This window comes from Magnolia sinica, chromosome 6 (genome assembly GCF_029962835.1).
Source record: "Magnolia sinica isolate HGM2019 chromosome 6, MsV1, whole genome shotgun sequence".
NCBI classification, from domain to species: domain Eukaryota; kingdom Viridiplantae; phylum Streptophyta; class Magnoliopsida; order Magnoliales; family Magnoliaceae; genus Magnolia; species Magnolia sinica.
In genome coordinates, this window is record NC_080578.1 from 18,931,094 (window position 1) to 18,952,131 (window position 21,038).

The 21,038-nt window shown below is 38.2% G+C and overlaps 1 protein-coding gene and 1 long non-coding RNA gene across 2 annotated transcripts; one reads left to right on the forward strand and one right to left on the reverse strand.

Moving 5' to 3' along the window:
• The first annotated feature begins 11,732 nt into the window (after nucleotides 1-11,732).
• Nucleotides 11,733-13,287, forward strand: LOC131249895 (uncharacterized). Its single transcript, XR_009172889.1, has 3 exons — nucleotides 11,733-12,039; nucleotides 12,168-12,259; nucleotides 12,594-13,287. It is a non-coding gene; the product is annotated as an uncharacterized LOC131249895 (long non-coding RNA).
• A 2,085-nt stretch (nucleotides 13,288-15,372) lies between these two features.
• Nucleotides 15,373-20,069, reverse strand: LOC131249534 (cucumisin-like). Its single transcript, XM_058250338.1, has 10 exons — nucleotides 19,992-20,069; nucleotides 19,822-19,907; nucleotides 19,300-19,397; nucleotides 19,045-19,185; nucleotides 18,639-18,741; nucleotides 17,768-18,278; nucleotides 17,071-17,393; nucleotides 16,723-16,834; nucleotides 16,422-16,635; nucleotides 15,373-16,049 (listed from the first exon to the last, which is right to left on the reverse strand). Exons 1-10 carry the CDS (start codon nucleotides 20,067-20,069, stop codon nucleotides 15,445-15,447), a joined length of 2,271 nt encoding a protein of 756 aa, XP_058106321.1. The 3' UTR covers nucleotides 15,373-15,444.
• Nucleotides 20,070-21,038: the final 969 nt, after the last annotated feature.

Below are 21,038 nucleotides of genomic sequence, written 5' to 3' on the forward strand. Positions count from 1 at the left end.
AACATGCACGGTTGAAAACTTTCTTAGACATATTGTGATGTTTTATATGCCATCCAACTTGCTCGCAAGGGAAAACATAAATATAAGTTTAACCCAAAACTTGTCTAGTCCCTAAGAAGTTTTCAATGAAAGGCATTCAATCCTTATTTTTTGTGGTGTGTTACACATGCTATTTGGTAAAACTTAATTTAAGCGGATTGTCTGGTGTACCGCACACTACCGATGTGGCTGGTGTGTTGACGTCACCAAGTTTTATGGGTCCCATCATGAGGTATGTGCTATATCCAAACTGTCCGTCCACTTGGTGAGATCGTGGTAAGGCTTGAGCTGAAAACTAATACAGATCCAAAAATCAAGTGGACCACACAGTAAAAAGGAGTGGAGGATTGAACGCCTGCAATTGAAACCCTTTTGGGGTCACAGAAATTTCGGATCATTGTTCTCTTCATCCAGGACTTTGTGAGCGTGGAGCGTGTCAGGGACCCTTTTGGAGTTATTCTTATATGGTCTTTGTATTTCTCCCCTTTGAGCCTTGTACTTGTGAAAAGTTTAAATTCTTAGTGGATTTTGTAATATTGTTCCTATTGTTATTTATCTGTGGTTATGATGTTATAATCTTGGGCATGCTCAATTGAATCAGACTTATATTTTAGAAATCCTCCTTATAGGATCCCAGAATCAGAACCCAGTGAATAAGCGCTAGAAGCCGAGAATGGATACTATGGAGGCTGTCACAGCTGGATTCGGCGATCAAGAATTTTGTGACCCCGGTTTCCGAGTTTGGGGGGCGACAAGAGTAACAGATTGGATGATGTGGACCACTTGAGCCTTAGAAATTACTCAATTTTGAAATCAAGATAAAAAAAAATGATCTCGAAAGATGAATGAACGGTGTAAATATGATAAATACATCATTTTGATGCCCATGTAACTTTGATCTTCTTTGAACAGTTCATACAACTCGGAGCGTCAGCACTCGTCTTCGCGCGACACGCACCCACACCAGCTTGGATGCTGGTGTGTGGTACACCATCCAATCTACTTCGGCTAACAAAATTGAGTAGTAAAGGGAAAGGAACTTCACGATTTTTCTCTCTACAATTCTTGCTAGCTACTACTGAAGTGGAAGGAGTTGCACCTCAATGCAGATTCTGCAACCATTTCATACCTTTTAAATTTTTTGCCAAGCAGATTGCGTGGTGGCATACACACTACCGACCTCGGTGGGGGTTGATGTCACCTAGCCCCACCATGGGACTTGTCACCGAAGTTAAGAGAGTCTGGATCCTCTTTTACCAGGTAAACAGAGAATTCCTATTACCCTGATCCTCATTGGTCCACGTCACCACTCACTTAAAAAATAAAAAATATAAAAGAAAGCTCCGGACGCCAAACCATTATAAAAAAAAACAAAGGAAAAAAAAAACCAGAAAGAGAAAACGGGAAGGGAGGGAAAAGAAAAGGAGGGTGTGTTTCGTGACCTCCGACTCGCCCTTCTCGTCAACGAGTTTGCCGACTCGGACGTCGACTCGCTCCTCCTCGACTCCACCCACCTCAACGCTGCTTTCAATCTCTCCACATCTCCCTCACCCACGGTCAGTAAATTCCCAAAATACCCTTCTCCTTCTTCCAAATTCCTCACCACCTCCCTTTCTCACTACCAAATTGCCCTTATGTTTCCTTCTATTTTCCATTAGGCTGCGGTTGTTGCGATGTAAGCGGGCCTTTTAGAGAATCTCTACAGCGGATTGTCGATAGCAAGCACAATTTCGACTGCCTCCTTGTAGAGGTATTGTTCCTTTGTTGGTTCCGTTGCCTACCTCACTTGCATACATTCAAAGTCCAATTTTTTGAATTTTTAGTCCGATGCTTTTTGGATTTCCAAAATTTTCATACAAAAAGTTAAAGGAGGGTGTGTTTCGTAGACATCCGGGCTTGAGAAGCCAGAGAAGTTTGTAGCGGAGTTAGAGGAAGTCGGCATAAATCTGGATTGGATTATTGTTGTGGTGGATGCTGAATCACTTCCCAAGATCTTAAGCACGGATGTTGTGAAGCAGCAGTTGCAGCATGTGGATCTTGTGCTGCTGAACAAGTACATTTTTTACTTGATAGGAATGATCGCACGCATTATCCAGCCCTGTGTTCCCTGCCAACATGTCATGTGTGTAGGATATCTGGGCCATGCGAAAGAAAGAATGTGGATGGTTCATTTAAAAAGGAAGCAACAATTTGAATGGTCTGGATTGCTGTACCTGTACCACCATGTGACGGACAAGGAACCAGATTGTTTTTTCCAACCAACTTAATTGCCCTGATTGTTTTGTTAAATTACCAAAAAAGCCAAGCACTTATCATGGTATGGATAATAAGTATAGGGAATGATCACATACTCAGACATATTTCAATTCAATTTGTGGGGCCTACTTTAATGTGTGAAGAATCCAAACCATGCATCAGGTGATCCACGTCCTGCTCATTATATAACTTAAAAATTAGGCTGGTCTAAAAAAACTCGAGTCCGGATCCTCTATTATTTGGTAAACAGGGATTCCCTGATTGCCTAATCCTCTTGCTTTTGGATGGCCTTTTTTGCTCGTAAATAATTTAACAGACTGTAAATGATTTGCAGTATTTATAGGAAAAAAGTTTGGATTTCATTTACAGGCTCGAATGGTTCTCCATTCACAGGACTTAAAATGCTTTATAGGCTATCCAAACGCACACAATCATTTACCTGTAAATCATTTATTGTTTAAAGCCAAACAGAATAGGCACCTGTAAATCATTTGCAACTTAAACCATGCCGCAAGGGAAGAATGTCTCCTCTTAAAATGTTCACAAGACCACTTTGATTGATCATTATAGGTCATTCATTAGGCCATTCAAAACTCTAGTGGCCCACAGATTATATAGGATTTGGGGATAATTTTCGTCGATTGCTCTTAATGGTGACCCCGTAGATTTATTTAAAGATTTTTTTAGATTTATTTGAAGTGTTTTATGTTAGATGACGGGTTATATATATTATACAACTCTTTTTTTTTTAAAATCAGTCCTCATGTTAAATTTCTCTTGACATTATAGGTCAATTGAAAATAGAGCTCTTATGGCTTTTTTGCACGCCATGCCTGGTGGATTCTATGCCTCATTCATGATGTGATATAGACATCGACTCAGCAGTGAAAGTTGGTATGGATGATCCAGACATGGATGAGAAGGTACCGAATTCAGAAATTGGTATAGAGTTTAAAACAGAGAAAGATGCATATGATTTCTACAATAGTTTCGGAAGGAAAGTCGGTTTCAGTATTCGAAAGCATAGTGTAAAAAAGACAAAAAGACAGGTGTATTGAAAATGAGAGATTTTATTTGTTCCAAAGAAGGTAAACGTTTATTTGATAAACGTGATGCTAATGTGAAGCATCATCGGGATGAAACAAGAACAGGTTGTGAGGCACATATGAAAATTAGATTGGAAGTTGACGAAAAATATCGTGTTACTGATATTAAGATTGATCATAATCATATTCTTGTATCTCCTGAAGAAGCTCATTTGTTGAGATCACAACGAAAATTTACTCAAGAAGTAGTTGCCGATAATTGTGATAATGCAGGTATAAAGCCAAAAATGACATATGATTTCATGACTAAACAAGCCGGTGGTCGACAGAATGTTGGATATAATTTGGTAAATTACAAGAATTATTTACGGACGAAAATGGTGAAAGCAATAAAGAAATTTGATAACGAAAGTCTTTTGATATTTTTTAAAAGAAAGCAAGCTGAAGATCCAATGTTCTTTTATTGTATTCAATTTAATGTTCAAGATTGTATCACCAACATTTTTTGGGTAGATGGAAGAATGATTTTAGATTATGAACGTTTTGGAGATTTGATTTGCTTTGACACAACGTATAAAACAAATGAGTATGGATGGCCATTTGCACCATTTATTGGTGTTAATCATCATAGACAAACAGTTATATTTGGGGCTGCACTCCTCTACGATGAAACAATCGATTCTTTCAGATGGTTGTTTAGAACATTCTGTGATGCAATGTGTAGAAAAGAACCCCAAACTATTCTCACAGATCAGGATAAGGCTATGTCAAATGCCATCAAGATAGAGTTACCTGGAACAGTTCACCGTATTTGTGTATGGCATATGTTTCAGAATGCTTGCAAACATCTAAGTCATCTATTTTGTTCTTCCAAGTCGTTTGGCAATGATTTTAGTAGATGTGTATATGATTTTGATGAGGAGCATGAATTTCTTGAAGCGTGGAAAAGAATGATCATGAAATATAATCTCACAGATAATATATGGTTACAACAGTTATTCAATGAAAAGGAGAAGTGGGCATTAGTATATGGAAAGAATAGTTTTTGTGCAGATATGAAGAGCACGCAGCGTTATGAAAGTTTAAATAAGGATTCGAAGAAATACTTGCATCCTGGTCAAAATATAATCAGATTTTTTGAACATTTCGAACGCTTGGTGGATGATAGACGAAATGCAGAATTAGAAGCCAATTTCAAAATGACTCAAAGTTCACCAATTGTAACTTTTCCTGTTAGCATCCTAAAGCACGCAGCTAGTGTATATACACCAACTATTTTCAAATTATTTCAAGCAGAATTTGGTGATAGCCTTGATCAAATAGTGGAACAAGTAGATAAGTCTGGTACAGTAAGAAAATATCAAGTTTTGAATAGAAGAAATCAAAGTCTTCACATTATTACTGTTGACTCAATGGACGAGTTCATCACTTGTAGCTGTAGAAAGTTTGAATTCATGGGTACTTTGTGTTCTCCTGCATTAAAAGCTACGAATCATACCCTCACAAATATCTAGGCTAAGTACATCTTGAAAAGGTGGACTCGAGAAGTTGCTTCAATTTCATTATCCTCATTAAGTAGTGGAAGTGACTCCATTGACAAAAGCAAGAAATCACAATCCCGGTGTTACAATAGTTTACTTTGTAATTTTATGAAATTAGCAACAATGGGTTGTGAAAGTGAAGAAGCATTTGAATGTGCTTCCAAGCATTTAGAATGGATGTTGCAAGATTTAAAAAAGATTTTGAAAGCAAAATAAAATGAAAAAGAACCCTCATCATATGTTGAAAGCCTGAGTAATGAAAAAGGCGTTCAAGCTTATCGGGTAAAATTCGAAGATGGTGATGTGCAGCAAAGAAGTGAAATCATTAAAATTAAAAAAGAAGCTCATGAGAAAGCAATGGAAAGTTATTATATCAAAAGAAAAAGCACTGAAATCATTGAAGTAAGAAAAAAAACTCATGAAATTAAAAGAAAAGAGAATTGTCATGGTAGACATAGAATTAAGAATAACTTGGAGAGAGAAAAATCGAAGAGATGTCGATAGAAAGAGCAGAGAGATACACCAAATCCAGTCCATCCCAATTAACAGCCCACATTAGTATGCTCTAATGTTCAATCTCCATTTGCTCAGGTAGCATTTTGATTACCCTTAGAGTAATGAAAATTTATTTTATAGTGAAATTGAAATTTTTCAATGAACTTAATATTTACTTGTACATTATGTTAGGGATACAATAATGTCGGGCCTCTCCCCATGACCACGTACTATATACCGGAAGCACAGATTCAACCGCAACTCTCTCCTTCTTGGTGTCAACCACAGCTATTTCCTTCCATGGATCAACCACATCCATATATCCAGGATGAAGTTGATTCAAATTTTCATATGTTTGATAATTTCAACTTTACACAATTACTCCAGATAATGAATAACATTTAAGGAAAGCTGATATAGTTTAGTTTTGTAAAATGAAAATGTATGCATATGTAAACTTAGGTATTTTAGTAATTAAAAAAGTAGTTGTTATTCAATTTGAACTTTGATTTGAATTATATCTTAATGAAATTAACTCGAAATTTATGGAATGTTGACTGTGTAGTATCCTGTTACATCTGGTGCATTCTAACAGTTCATGGTAAGAGGCAGTAATTCAAAATTTGGAACAGAGGAATAACGACCTTTATCGAAATAGAATATGGTAAGGTTCATCGTATCTAATATTTTCTTAAATCATTTTCAGATTTTTCCTAAAATATCTTAGCCCCTAAGTATAATCACATACTCCATCCTCATCACACCCTTATGTGTAATCACATCACACTTCCTTATAATGCACAACAGATCGTCTAGTGTATGCCAATCACACTCCACCATCCATATCACATCCTTAAGTTGAACCTCAACACACACTTCATCACCAATATGATACTGTCAAGTGTAATGGGACCACTCTAACTGAAAATCCCTTCGCATCCTAAAGTGGAACCAAGTTATACTCCCAATCAACCACATCACACTCTCAATGGTAATCCCATCACATATTCTAACTCAGATATATGCTACAACCACATTACATTCTTAAGTGTAACCAACTCACACACACCTTCATTTTCATTACACTCCTAAATGTAAATGCATCACATTTACATAAATGCATATCATATGATCAAGTGCAACCTAATCACACTATCATTAAAACCCTATCATCTTTGTCTTCAAATCTCTTTGCATTCTCATGTACAATGTAAATATATACATCTCCAAGTGTATAACCCAAATATACAAAATGTGGATTAAATGTGTAATTATATGTTGCTTTCATTCTTTTTTTTCAGGCATTGCTTTGAATTAGGAATGATGTGTTGTTATTAATGGGATCTTCATGAGGGTGAACTTCATTTTGAATTATATGTTACGGGAGGGCAATTCAGTTATGGATGGGCTTATGCAGATAAGAAGTTCAAGCAACAATAACTCCTTCGTTATATATTGCAGGAGGGTAATTCAATAGTGCTAAGGATAATTGTTCAAGTCGAAGGATGCCCAGATTTTGGCATGTTTTAAGAATTCAGAATGGCTATATTTTTTTTATTCTTTTTTGGTTTATAACAAATGTACATTTTGTATAATATACATGCCTTATATGATAGGTGGGGTCTTTTTTTTTTTGTGGGGCCTATCCTAGTTCATGTACATTTTGTGCAGCTATAGGTCCATTATACGATACACGAGGAAGGTGAACTCTATTTCTTTTTTTTTCTTTTTTTTTGTGGGGCCCACTTAAATTAATGTACATTTTGTGTTGTTTAAATGCATTATACGATATGTGAGGCATGTTTCTTTTTTGTGGGTCTTTAAGATTTCATGTACAATAATTTTGAAAAATGATGAAATTACATATTGAAATTCTACTTATGGATGTAATGAAATGCTGTTTACATATTGAACTTTTACTTTTGATATGTGATAACGATCAAGGAAGTTGAAGTCATGTAAGTGACAAGTTTAAAGATTGTTGAAGGCTCTTGAGGCTCTTCAATTGAGTCGGTGCTTACTTTTGATGATTTACAAACGCAACATACTTGTATAACGAATATCACATCTCCAAGCTTAGGTGTTGAATTGCAATTTTTGTCATCTTAATTATTGGGTTTGATTTTGATGCTTCTTACCTTAATTAGTATTCGACAGGTCGGGGCTGGTGCTGTTTTGGGATGTACAGTATCCTATATAACTCTATTCAACATCCAAACATGACATTTTATTTACCAACTGACATGACCTCTTATTTAACTAAATTTTGTGACTTGAATTTATCTAGGTAACTATTACTTTTGCTTTATCACCTACGATTATTATTATTATTATTATTATTATTTTTACTTTTTTGCTATTTTTTTTATGTAATTTCTTTTGAAGGTTTTAAATGAATGAAGATTGAAAACTGGAAATAGAAAAATAAATTATAATCTTCGCCAATATAAACAACCATATCACATTTCTAAGTGAAATCACTTCACACTCACACAATCATATCATATCCTCAAGTGTAACCTCATCACATAGTCTATCAATTGTATCACATTCTTAAGTGGATCCACCACACCAACTTTTAAACAACCATATCATATCCTCAAGTGTAACCTTATCACACAGTCCATCAACTGTATCATATTCTCAAGTGAAATCACATCACATTATCGTCTCAACCATGTCATGCGCTCAAGTGCAACCTAATCACATAGTCCATCAACCATATAATATCCTCAAGTATAACCACATCATATTATCATACAACCATATCATATCCTCAGGTGCAAACTCATCATACTGTCCATCAATCGTATCATATTCTCAAGTGGATACATACCTCATCATACTATCACACTACCATACTACATCCTTAAGTACAACTCCATCACGTTGTCCATCAACTGTATCATATTCTCAAGTGGACACATCACACTCATACAATCACATATCATATCCTCAAGTGTAACCTCATCACATAGTCCTTTAATTTCTTTCATTCTCAAGTGTAACTTCATTACACAGTCGCACTACAATATCATATCCTTAAGCGTAACCTCATCACATAGTCCATCAATTATATCATGTTTTCAAGTGTAAGATGATTACACTGTCACACAACTATGGATTATCCAATGTCATGACATAGTCCATCAACCATATCATATTCCCAAGTGAAGATCATTTATCACACTCTCATACAATCATATCATATTTTCAAGTGCAAATAGTCCATCAACCGTATCGTATTCTTCAATCTGGAACCACTTTACATTGTCACATAATCATATCATATGCATATGTGCAACCTAATCACATGGTATATCAACTATATCATATTCTCAAATGTAACCACATCATACTATCACACAACCATATCATATCCTCCAATGCAACCTCATTACATAGTACGATAACTATATCACATTCTCAAGTGGAACCATATCACACCATCACACAACCATATCCTATCCTCAAGCAAAACCTTATCATATAGTCTATCAATCATATCATATTCTCAAGTAGGACCACTTTACACTATCACACAACTATATCATATCCTTAAGGGTAACCTCATCATTTAGTCCGTCAACTGCATCACATTCTCAAGCGTAGCCCCATCATACTGGGACAATATTATATCAATGCCTTAAGTATAATCTCATCAAATAGTCCATCAACTGTATCACTTCCACAGATGCATGTACCTATTCTGATATAGATTGTACTCTCTTACATGGTGTCTGTCACTTCTTTTATTCATATTTGAAAATTTTCCAACGCTATAAAAAAATACAAAAAATAATTTATCTTACCTGCATTGGGATGCCTTCTAATAATCTAGTAAATGCTTGTGTAACCGCCAGTAAAGGCATGTGGAAATGCCAGTAAAAAGTCTGTATATGTGCAGGCCAATGTTTATTATATTTGATTGTAACATGCATTTTTTTTTGTTTACAAATTTAAAATTTAAAAGATAATATTATATAAATGAGTCCAGATCCTCTGTTATTTGGTAAACAGGGATTCCCTAATTGCCCAGTCCTGATTGGTCCATGTCACCACTTACTAAAAAATAAAAAAAACTAAAAGCAAAGTACGGATTCCAAAAAAAAAAAAAAACCAGAAAAAGAAAACGAGAGGGAGGGAAAAGAAAAAGAAGAAAAGGGGGAGAGTCATTATTTATTTTGGCTAGCTTGTAAAGTGTTTACAACGGGTAAAGAATTTCATACAGTTGGGAATAACTTGGATGATCTGATTCATGAAAGTTGTTGTGCACGTTTCGTTTATTGTTGAATTCGAAATTTTTAGATGAGTTGATCTATCAGGGCATGCACTAGCAATGGTAAGCCATTATTTATTATTATTTTTTTAAAAAAATAGAAGCTACACTACCAAAAAAAGGGGCAAAGGATTCAGACCACGTTACTTTTTTGCTACGGATATAAACCGTAGCTATAATTACTACGATTTTAATCCGTAGCTGAAAAGGTGCCACACCATTAACAATCAACAGTAGTGTAAGGGGCTCTATACAGCCTAAAAAATTATATGATTTCTATCTAATCCGTCCATCTATTTTGAAATATTATTATAAAGCATGAAACCAGAAATTAGCTAGATCGAAGGCTAAAGTGGACCACATAGTAGGAAACATGGAGATTAAATCGCATGTGCTTCCTATGGTGTGGTCCACTTAGGCAGTTAATCTACATTATGTTCAGGATGATGAGCTAAAATAATTTATTAAAATTAATGGACGGAATGGATAATGCAAATACATCATGGTGGGCCCCACGGAGCCCCTGAGAGGACCGTCCACGGCCCTACGCCCAAAATTGGGCGCGCGCTCAAAACGGGGCCGCCCCCAAGTGTCACCCCATTTCTCTCTCTCTCTCACTCCATACCCTAACCTGTCCTCTCATCTTCATCCCTCTCTCTCTCCGTTCCCAATCCCCTCTCACTCTCCGTTCCCTTCGTCAGCACTCTCCCTCTCCCTCTCCCTCTCCCTCTCCTTCTCTCGAGCTCCCGCGCCCTCACACCTCCTTCAACAGCACCGACTCTTCAACAGCGCTGCCTCCGCCGGCTCTCCGTCTTCCTCTCTCGAGCTACTAGGTAATTCTTTTTATTGATAACTTTAGAGGATACCGAGTTGTTTTTCTAGTTTTGAGATTATTAATTACAATATATTGAACTGATTCTGTTTGTGAATTCTGTTGTTCCTCCTACTCTGTGGTGGATTGCATGCATCATTTGTGTTTTTATTGAGTAGAAATTTCTTTAAAGATTCAAATTTATGTCATTGTTGAGGTAGTTTTGTCCAAGAAGAGTTTGTGATAAATAGTTCCTGTTATGCTGAAATTTGATTTGTTATCATGTAGTTTTAAGATTGTTGGATACATTGTTTTCAATGGGTCTTTTTTTATTTCTTGATCTTCTTCTTCTTCTTCTTCTTCTTCTTCTTTTTTTTTTTTCTGTAATTTGTAGTTGTTATAGAGATTGAAGGATTTAGTTCAGTTGTTATTGATGTAGATGTGCTTTTTATGGTGGCGATGGTTATGAAGATTTATTGTGATTATAGATGCTCAGTCATGTGTTTTTGTTTGTATAACACATCTTACTTGTTTCATGTTTTGAGTTTAGTCTTCAATGGCTAATGATGTTTTATGGCATTTGAAAGGATATTTGATACGTTCTTGTGTCTTCATTTTTATTATTTAGTATATGTACAACACCATTTTACAAAACTAAGTTGATGTTATTGTAGTATTGGTTTGCTTTTGCAGTCCTGATCCATGTTTGGCTGTTCCATGTGTCATTCAAGAGCTTTGGGGATATTGCTAACATCCCCATGAAGGTTGGGACATTAGCATTCCCCATATATGTTTAAATATATTCTATTGTTGGTATTTACTAAAGAAAAGAATCTTGGATTTGGAAATAGGAGCCTCTCGTTTTGCTTTTAATCACTAGTGTTACAATTGGTTCATTGAAGTGAATGGGAAAACACATGAGGTGCGATAAGATTGCCAATGCACACTGTATGGCCAGTGGTCTCCATGAATGAAAAGAACCATATCACCTAATGGAGGATGATTTAAGAGGAATTATCAGATTTTTTTTTTTTTGGTAAGATGATGTTTTCTTCGATAAGAAAAAAAAAATTCAAAAACAAAATCCAATTCCTGATTTTTGACCTGTACAACTCATGCATAGTTTTTTGGGAGAATTGTGGCATCCCTATGGTTCATGTTTTGCAAAATCCCAAAAGTGAAATTTCTCATATCCGTGAAGATTTAAACTCTTGGTGATGATTTTTGTCATACTTGTTTGCTGCCCAGCCATGGAACAATTTTCAGGGATTTTGGTTTGACATGATCTCACGTCTGTTGGTCATGGTTGATGTCATGAAGTGATTATACAATTTATTCTGATGATAAAATTTTCATTTTTGGTATTTGTGTGGCTCTCAAATGCTGTGCATGAACTTGTGGTTGTGATCAGTTACTTAATCATTTCACCATAAACATCTCTTAAGAACTCATCATTGCATTGTGATTGTTCTTTTTTTTTTTAGGGCTGCAGAGAAGATGAAACCCAAGGTTGGAATCTTAGGTCCCTGAGAAAGATGTTTCCAAAGACAAGCATTGAATTATCTTAGGCAGGTAGTTTATAGTATTAACTTGCTGCTTTGCTTGTAAATCTTGAAACATCACCTTGGTCTAGAGCCGAGGAATTGTAGGATCTTCAATGCAAGGCAATAGAACTAATTTTTCTTTTGAAATCTCTTTAGGAATTAGGAAGCTGCTTATGCAAACCAGTCTAAACTTGCTCTATGCTGTTACCATTTTTGAAGATCTTGAATAAAACTAATGTCGTTGAGAGGTGAGATGTGCATTCTGTGGAAGATATAGGGAAACTACTTCTCATGATCTAGGTTTGCTGTTGATATGATTATTTTGTGCATTCCCGTCATGCTTGAATAGTCTAGATCGATGAACCATCTCCATTTCAACAAAATGGGTTTGTTGGGACACCATTCATGTCCTAAATCATGAGGACCCTGTTATCTCTCAATTAATGTCTCATTTGGCCATCTTTTTTACCTTGTCATATCATTTTGTCAAATTGTATTTTATGTTTTTAAGATTTTATAAATTCTTTAATTGTTTCTATCTTGTTTTTTAAAAAATATAACAAGGTTTGACTCTTTGTTCAGGTTCCCAATATATGACTGTTGTAGAATATGCACCATCTCAACGTGTTCCAAAACTGTGGGCTAAAAAAGATGGCCGTGAAGGGACCATATTCAAAGGTGATAATATTTTATCAAGAAAAGAATAATACAGAAATAAAGAATGAAGCTGGCGATGAGACATCACCACTTGGGATAAGGACTCCTCTTCTCAAGAAGGTTCAAAAACCCCAAAAGGTAGATTGACAAACAATTTACAAGATTTTGCTAAATCGATGAGAATTCTTGTTTCAAATTCCTTTTTTGAGCCTTGATGATTGGTGAAACATGATTTGTAAAGCTGAGTAGAGGTAGTAACATGATTTGTTAGCTATGTTGGTAGTAACAAGGTGACAGCCTACTGTTGAGTCTGTCATTTGTCATTTCATTGCTGTAAGTATCCTTTTTTTCATCCTCTTTATATTTATTTGCATAAAGTTTCATTGAGAAATGCTGTAATGAACCTATGATATGCATTTCTAAAATGCATGGTGATTGATTGGGTCTTTTCATCTAGTGGCCTGCCACTTGGATGGGCAATATCCCACATATTGTAACAGTCAGACAATTCTGTTCAACTCATCATTTCAAGTTTGCCTTCTGAATAAAGACAATATGATCATTCTCAAAGGTATTGTTTTTAACAAGCAAGCATTGATTTTATCAGTTGATATGCCAATGAGATTGAACTTTGATTAATTTGATTTGTAGATGCTTTTTTTAGTGTTTTTTTTTTCTTTTTTCATTATATGAATTGGTTTTGCAGAGGTTTTAGCTATGGTGCTGATGTTCATGGTAGTGTTTGATGATTGATGTGGGTGAATTGTAGCATGAAACGAAGCACCCGAGTCTATGACCCAAGACTCATTCCTCGCATCAAAAGACAAGATCAACGCCTCTGTGTCACTCTCCTTAGATAGATTTATTAAATCCTTCCCGCCTTGAGAGCTTCCTTCTTGTTTCTTAAGTGCCCTGCAATCACGTTTCATGTGCCCCTTCTTTCCCCAATACCAATACCCATCTTTGTCTTTCTGTTCCTTGAATTTCTTTCTCGACTTAGAACATCCGTATTTATTGCCTCCTTTGTTTAGCAATCTTTCTCTTCCTTCAACGTTTAGAGCATTCCCCGAATCCCCTGAAACTCCTGATGCCTTTATTTTAGATTCTTCACTGAGAATTAGACCGGCCACATCATCAAATTTCAGCTTTGTCGATTCTGAAGAATTGCTCACAGCAATCACCAAACCATCCCAACTGTCTAGCAAACTGGACAAGATTAATAACGCCCTGACCTCGTCTTAAAAAATAATGCCAACGGATTCCAATTGGCTCGTGACTATATTGAACTCGTTTAGATGTTTAGCCACGCTCCCACTACTAACATTTTCATGTTGAATAGCTGTTTTATAAGATGAATCTTGTTGGACACTAAAGGTTTCTCATACATTGTAGCTAGGGCTTTCATTAATTCTTTTGTGGTTTTCACCTTCGATATATTGAAGGCGACGCTCTTAGACAAAGAGAGTCAGATCGTTCCTAAAGCCTTTCGATCCAATAAAGATCATTCAACATCTGTCATTTTCTCTGGTTTCTTCTTTTTTCCTCTTAGAGGAATATAGAGGTCCTTTTGATACAGATAATCCTCCATCTGCATTTTCCAGAAGGCAAAGTTTGAGCCATCAAACTTCTCAATTCTAGTCTTCCCTTCTTTCGTCATCGTTCCCACTTGAACTAAACCAATAGTTTTGATACCAGTTATTATGCAACGGTCTCACCCATGAATGATAAACAAAAAAGAAATAAATCTACAAGAAGAATCAAAACATTCTAAACAAACCACAAGACAAGATATACGTGGAAAAAACCTCAACAAGGGTAACAAACCACGGGTGTAAACTTCCACTATGAAGAAAAACAAAGATTACAAGCAATATACTAACCTCTTGATGCTCCCATGCACAAAGATACCCCTTGGCCTGGCTTAGAAAACCCTTTCTCATATCCCAAAATAACCTTAGGACCCCTGTTTACAGTTATGGCATCTTCCCTTTCGCACCCTTGCAAAACCGCATCAAATTTCAGCAGTTCGTGTGAAATCCGCGTAAGATTTTGCGTAGCCTCAACTAGTCAAGCAGGCTCCTCGACTGGTCGAGCGGACCCTCAATTAGTTGAGCAAGGGCCTCGACCGGTCGAGCACCACGGACCAAAAATCAATATTCATCGCTGGACTTTGAGTTGAGTAGACACTCAACTAGTGTAGTGATGCTGCCAGATGTGGCTCCACTTTTCAACAAATTCACCACCTGAAGAGAGACCTTGATGGAGACAATGTGCTAGGCTGTCATGGACTGCCCGGAGTTCCGCCCCCGTGTTGGAAGAGAACCCAAATCCTACAAAGAAGCCAAAAAGGAAGTCCCCCTTTTCCCTTCTGTATACACCCCCACCTCCTGCCACGCCTTGGTTTCCCCTGGGAGGCCCATTGACGTTTAGCTTGACCCAGCCTATAGGAGGCTTCCTCCATTTCACCACCTGGAGGGGCCAAACCTTTTGAATAATGAACTTGAATGTAATGCTTTGGCCACTCTATGCTTTTAACTATCTATTGATGGAATCATTTGCAGAGAGAGACTTTGAATAAAATCCATCTATCAGTTAAACAAACCATGAAACACCCCAAACAGAAGGAAACTTCATTCTACATTGAATTAGAAAAAAAGTATAGATTTCGTTGCCAAATGCCATCTGACAATTGTATTATTCCACTCTCATTGCAGCAAAAGAAACAGAACAAACATGGTGAATCATCTGAACCATATCACTTCTACACATTTGTTCACTAAATGCGCCCAAAGATACCATTCCTATGACGCATGGATGGGCCTTCATGAGCGTTATTGATAGAAACCGGACCATCAGGAAGTACGGTGTAAACCACTACCGGGCTTCTCACGACATGAACACCATCCTTCCATGCAATGTAACCAGAAATTATGGGCTGCTGAGCAATGACGCCTCCGCTCACCTTAACTGTAAATGATTTTGTCTCACCCATCGATGTGAAAGAAAGGACGGATGGTTCGACAGACACTTGGAAGGATGGTGCATAGACAGTTGCGTAATAGGTAGAGTTTGGAGACCCGACATTGGTTACTGTCCTGTGAAAGGTACCCCGAATGGATTGGCCATCTGGTATAGACAGTGCAAAGGATGGGTAGTTGAGGTCCCAAGCATTGCCAGTACTGTTGCCAGAGCATGTGCTTGAATCGCCAGTCACAATCCTCAATGTGGTGGTGTTGTAGCCCGAATTGCAGAGGAATTCAACGTAGTCTTGCTCGGTTGCATTATATACTAACCCGGGATTTATGGCTGCCATGGGATTGATGTGGCCAGATCCATAAGCAAATTCCGCATCTTCGTTCTTCCTAGCGTCCATGACGTAAGCTGTCGAGGATGAAATGACAGCGGGTGGAATTGGTTAATTAGTAAAACTAAAAGACCCTGTACAATGAGCTCTGCTATGACTAGCTAGTGCGGGAGTAGGATGTTGAATCCTAGTTGTATGTATTTTTGTGTCTGAACCAGGCTCTTCATCAGGTGGGCCCCACTGTGCATTTGGTCTGGTCCAAAAATCAGGCAAGTTGAGTTTTTGTTTTCTTTTTTTTTTCGAGTGGGGCCCATGGTTTCTTCTAACCATTCATTTCTTTCAAACAAGCGTGCACCTGATGAACATGCCAACTAGATTTTCCAGTCACAGCTCAACACACGTAATATATGGCTCGAAACACATGGGGAAGAGGAAGTCATTTAGATCACCTGTAGTCATGAGTGCGGATTTGATCGCTGCGGGGGACCAGTTCGGATAAGCAGCTTTGACAAAGGCGGCAGCACCGCTGGCATGTGGGCAAGACATTGAGGTGCCCGAGATTATGTTGTACTTGACGCTGGTGGTATCTGCATAGTAAATGGAAGGAGGGGCGACCGGTGACCAAGCGGCAAGGATGTCTACGCCGGGGGCCGTCAAATCCGGCTGTCCATTCATCCAAAGTTCAGTACATTAATTAGAGGTTTCTCCAAACAGCACCAATCAAGGGAAGCATCCAATAATCCACCTTACCTTGAGAATGTCTGGAGTTATTGGGTTGGGTCCTCTGGAAGAGAAGGAGATGACACGGGGAGCAGAAACATCTTTCCATGTCTCGCCAGCGAGGATTGTTCCGATGGGGTTGCTGAAACCATGCAGTTTCATGTTTAGAAGATGCTTAGGCTAATGGTATGTTTGGATGCAAAATCGAATTGAATCACAGTTCATTCCTAGGTGGCATGACACCATTTTAACCCATAGTGAGAACAATCACAATTCAATTCGAATCGATATCCAAACGCAACTAAAAAACATTAATTTTATTTTTTTTAAATGCATCTGACGTCCTTGTGGAACAGAGATGATTAGGGTATTGCTTACTCAGTAGATTGAATGTAGTCCAATACTTTCGCACCATCTTCAATACTGAGAAGAGTACTGGGCAATGGATAAGAGAAGGCGAAATCAGAGTATCGGTAGTCAGCCATGATGTTGCCCAATCCTTCGGCCTCTATCACCCCAGAACCGTCATAGATGTAGTCACAGAGGACGATCTTCCCTCGCACTTTATATGAATTGAGAGATCCGGTATCACAGGATCTTGAAATATCAGCGTTTGCACCAGCTGATACGTTTGGAGCGGATCCTCCATATATCATCGGGTATGATGTACCATTGAGTTCAAATGGATTGATGGCGTTTCCCTGCCGGCAAATGAAGGAATGATATCAGGCAAAATCAGATTGAAAACTTCATCCCCACAGTACACAATGCAAACGTGTATCGTGATAAAAACATCTAATATGATGGGTCACCATGTTGATGGGCCGTAGGCCAAAATTCCCCATGATTAGACAATTTCAACCATCCGATTGTGGTGATTTTTGCAGATTGAATTTGAGGCAATGCGCATTTCTAATTCAATCATCTTTTTTTTTTTCCCGGCCATTGATGGATCAAACGTCCATATGGGATTGTTTTTTAGATGTGGTCCCTACATGCCAAATCAAAGATCCTGATCACTGGACATATATAGAGATTATCAATATGGTTTCATGGAGTAATCCACATGACTTACAGTGAAGGTCTGTCCATTGCCAAGCGCCACTTGGGACACAAACTTCCGGTCGATTGTGCTTGCGGCCACCGTCAAAGTCCAAGGTGCGTAGTTGGAGACGGATACTGGGTATGGGCCAGAGTTTCCAGCTGAATTCGAGGTCAAGATCCCATACTTCATTGCATGGAATGATCCAATTGCAATGGGGTCATGGAAGTACGGTGATGGATAACCAGATCCAAGGGAAACCGATATGATGTCGACACCATCTGCTACTGCATCGTCAAAAGCAGCCAAGATATCAGCCAGGCCACATCCAGACGACCAGCATACTTTGTACACGGCAATTCTAGCTTGCGGGACTGCGCCTCTTGCAATGCCTTTGGCTAACCCATGGTAGCTTGCAGGTACAGCTCGGCCTGCTGCTGTGGAAGAAGTATGGGTCCCATGTCCTTCTGAGTCTCTCGGAGATTTGAAGTCTGTATCATCATAGTAGTTATCGCTGTTGTAGTATCGAGCTCCAATGAGCTTGCTGTAAATCCAAAAATTCCATTAAAAGATCTAAAAATTAACACGAAGAAACATCTACTTGAAGAGAATATAAATTCTATTAAACGTTCACTTGGCCAATGAATTTTATTTGTGGGGCTCATTTTAGATGATCCAAATCACCACGGTGTCCCATGGTGAGTGGGAGCACTGTAAAATCTTCCCCATTGGTGGATCCTAACCATCCGGTATGACCCTCTTTAAATGCAGGTCATTGCTTTACTTATTCATTTTCATCATCTTCATTGATTGGCTAGGATCATCTAAAAGGGGAGATATTAAGGCATGCGACGCCCTTACCTGCCTTCAGCAAATTTAGAATTAAAGGGGGGAGTAAAATTACTTGTTGCAGGTGAAGTTATCTACAGTCTGGCAAATCCCTTTCCATTTTGCCGGAGGAGCGCCGAACCCAACGTCGCTGAAGCTCTCGGACTCAGGCCAGACACCTATGGACACCAAAAACACAACTAAGATACTGCAATTTGTGCATTCTGATCATACTTATGCATGCATTTAGTTGCACCAAATATCAGGAAATTTCATGGTATTTTATGATTAATCAATCTAATTTTGGTGCAAATCATGAAATTTGGTGCGTAGTCTTAAAGGGTGTGTTTGGTTGCACCAAATTTCGTGATATATGCAACCAAACGCACCCACAAAAACTATGCTAATCTTGATTTTTAATCATAAGATTCAAATCAATTTCTTGAAGGATTAAGGTATACTACTTCAAGTAACGCATATACCTGTATCTAACACTCCCACAATAACATCTCCTTCATGAGGAAGGTTCAAATAATTCTGCGGCAAGCCCGTGAAATCCCATGATCTTGTAGTGTGGAGCTGCAGCTTGGTGTTAGGGAGTATCGAAACGACTCCTTCCATCTCTGTAATCACAATCAATTGTTAAAATTCCCATTCTTTCTCATCGCCTATTGCATCCTCTCCGTTGATTTCATTCATTGCATTGATACTTCCCAAAAGTATAGCGATCGTCTCACCTGAAAACATGGCTGCTTCTTCCTCTGATAATTTAGCAGCGAATCCATTGAAACTCTTCCCATAGCTATAGACTAATGACTCTTTGGCCTTGGAGCTACTGCATACATGCAATTTCAAAAGAGAACTCCCATTAATTTGGGTCTATGTTGTGAAACAAGACAGTTGTTGTTATCAGTTGTCTCTCCTGATCATATGCATTTGTTTACTAGGGCTCAATTTCAGTGCACACATTATATACCACATATCTCACCATCCAATGATGGCAAGCAGGAATCCTGACATGCATTTTGAAAGGGGGGTTTTTTCAAAATGCATGTTAGGATAATCCCATTTCACAACTTGTTCTTGGATTCCCGCCAGCTGCTACTGGATGGTGGGAGGTACTCGGTTACAGTACAAGCGGTGATGATTAATACACATTTTGTGTATAAAATTTCCTTCTCATGTTGTCATCATCGTCGTCATCCAGTTATTGGCAGTGGAAATAGAAATGGTAGAGGCGTTCGTCCTATATGAGTAACCTTCCAAGAACATCTTCCAGCATGGTGTGGTGCGACGCCACAGACACTCCTTCCTTGGGAAGATTTCCCATGTATACAACGTAAACCTGTACAAAATACCCATTTTAGTTCTTAATGATTCTTTATGTGAAAATTATGAAATAAGTATAGAGAAATGAATGTGGTTTTACCTTTCTTTCCTGACAATGGCAAGTGAACGCAATTGCAGCTAACAAGAGGGGGTAGATAAGGGAACGGAAGTTCGCCATTTTTCCCTCTTGCTAACTACTACTGAGTGGAAGAATGAGTTGCATCTTACGGCAGATGTTGCAGCTATTTATAATCAATTTTCTGGGATGGATGCTTGACAACATCCAATTGCAGGCCATAATACGTCAATTGCTGGCTTTGGTTAGTAATCATCGCCCCATTTCAAATAAGAAATGAAAAAAAAAAAAAACCGCCCTCAAGCATCAAGCTGTCTGTTTTCTTGTTCTTGGTTGACTTGTATGGATGATGAATTTTCTTAATTAAACTGCATTTTCATGGGTGAAAGCATGCCAATGCGGCACACGTCTGCATTATCTAAGTCGTTTATCACATGGATCCTGCCGTGTGGATGGGCTGGTCTGATCTTTAGATGGACAACACATGTTTGGAAAGAACGGACGGTTATAAAAGATCCATATTCAGCGGTCATGTTCGTTCCCACCCGATGACCAGACTGATCTTATTTTCAGGCCAGCACATAAACAAGTGGGGTCCCACGTGATGCATGGCTTGGATGTTAGACAAGTTTACCACATTAGCACGTGCGGCCACGTGTAGATGGGTGTGTAGGAGGAGCAAGCCTCTGGTACAGTACTTTGCATGGATTCAATCTACATATGTTACGAAAAAACAAACAATGGCAGTTTTGGTAAATACAAGTTCTGCGGACGCGATTTTTCTACAACTACGCTACCCGTTCAGAAAAGAGATCTACCACTATGATTTGTGTGACATCCAGTCCATCCATCATTTGGGTCAGCCATGTTAGCAGGTGAAAACAAAAATCAGGTGGATATAAAACTCAAGTGGACCACACCACAAAGGAAAGTAGGGATGGGATGCCTACCATTGATGCCTTATTGGGCCCACCAAAGTTATGGATCATGTTGATATTTGGGTCCATTTATCATGGTTGGAAGCCCCTTATGAACTGTTTGGATGGCATATAAACATCATGATGGTCCTAG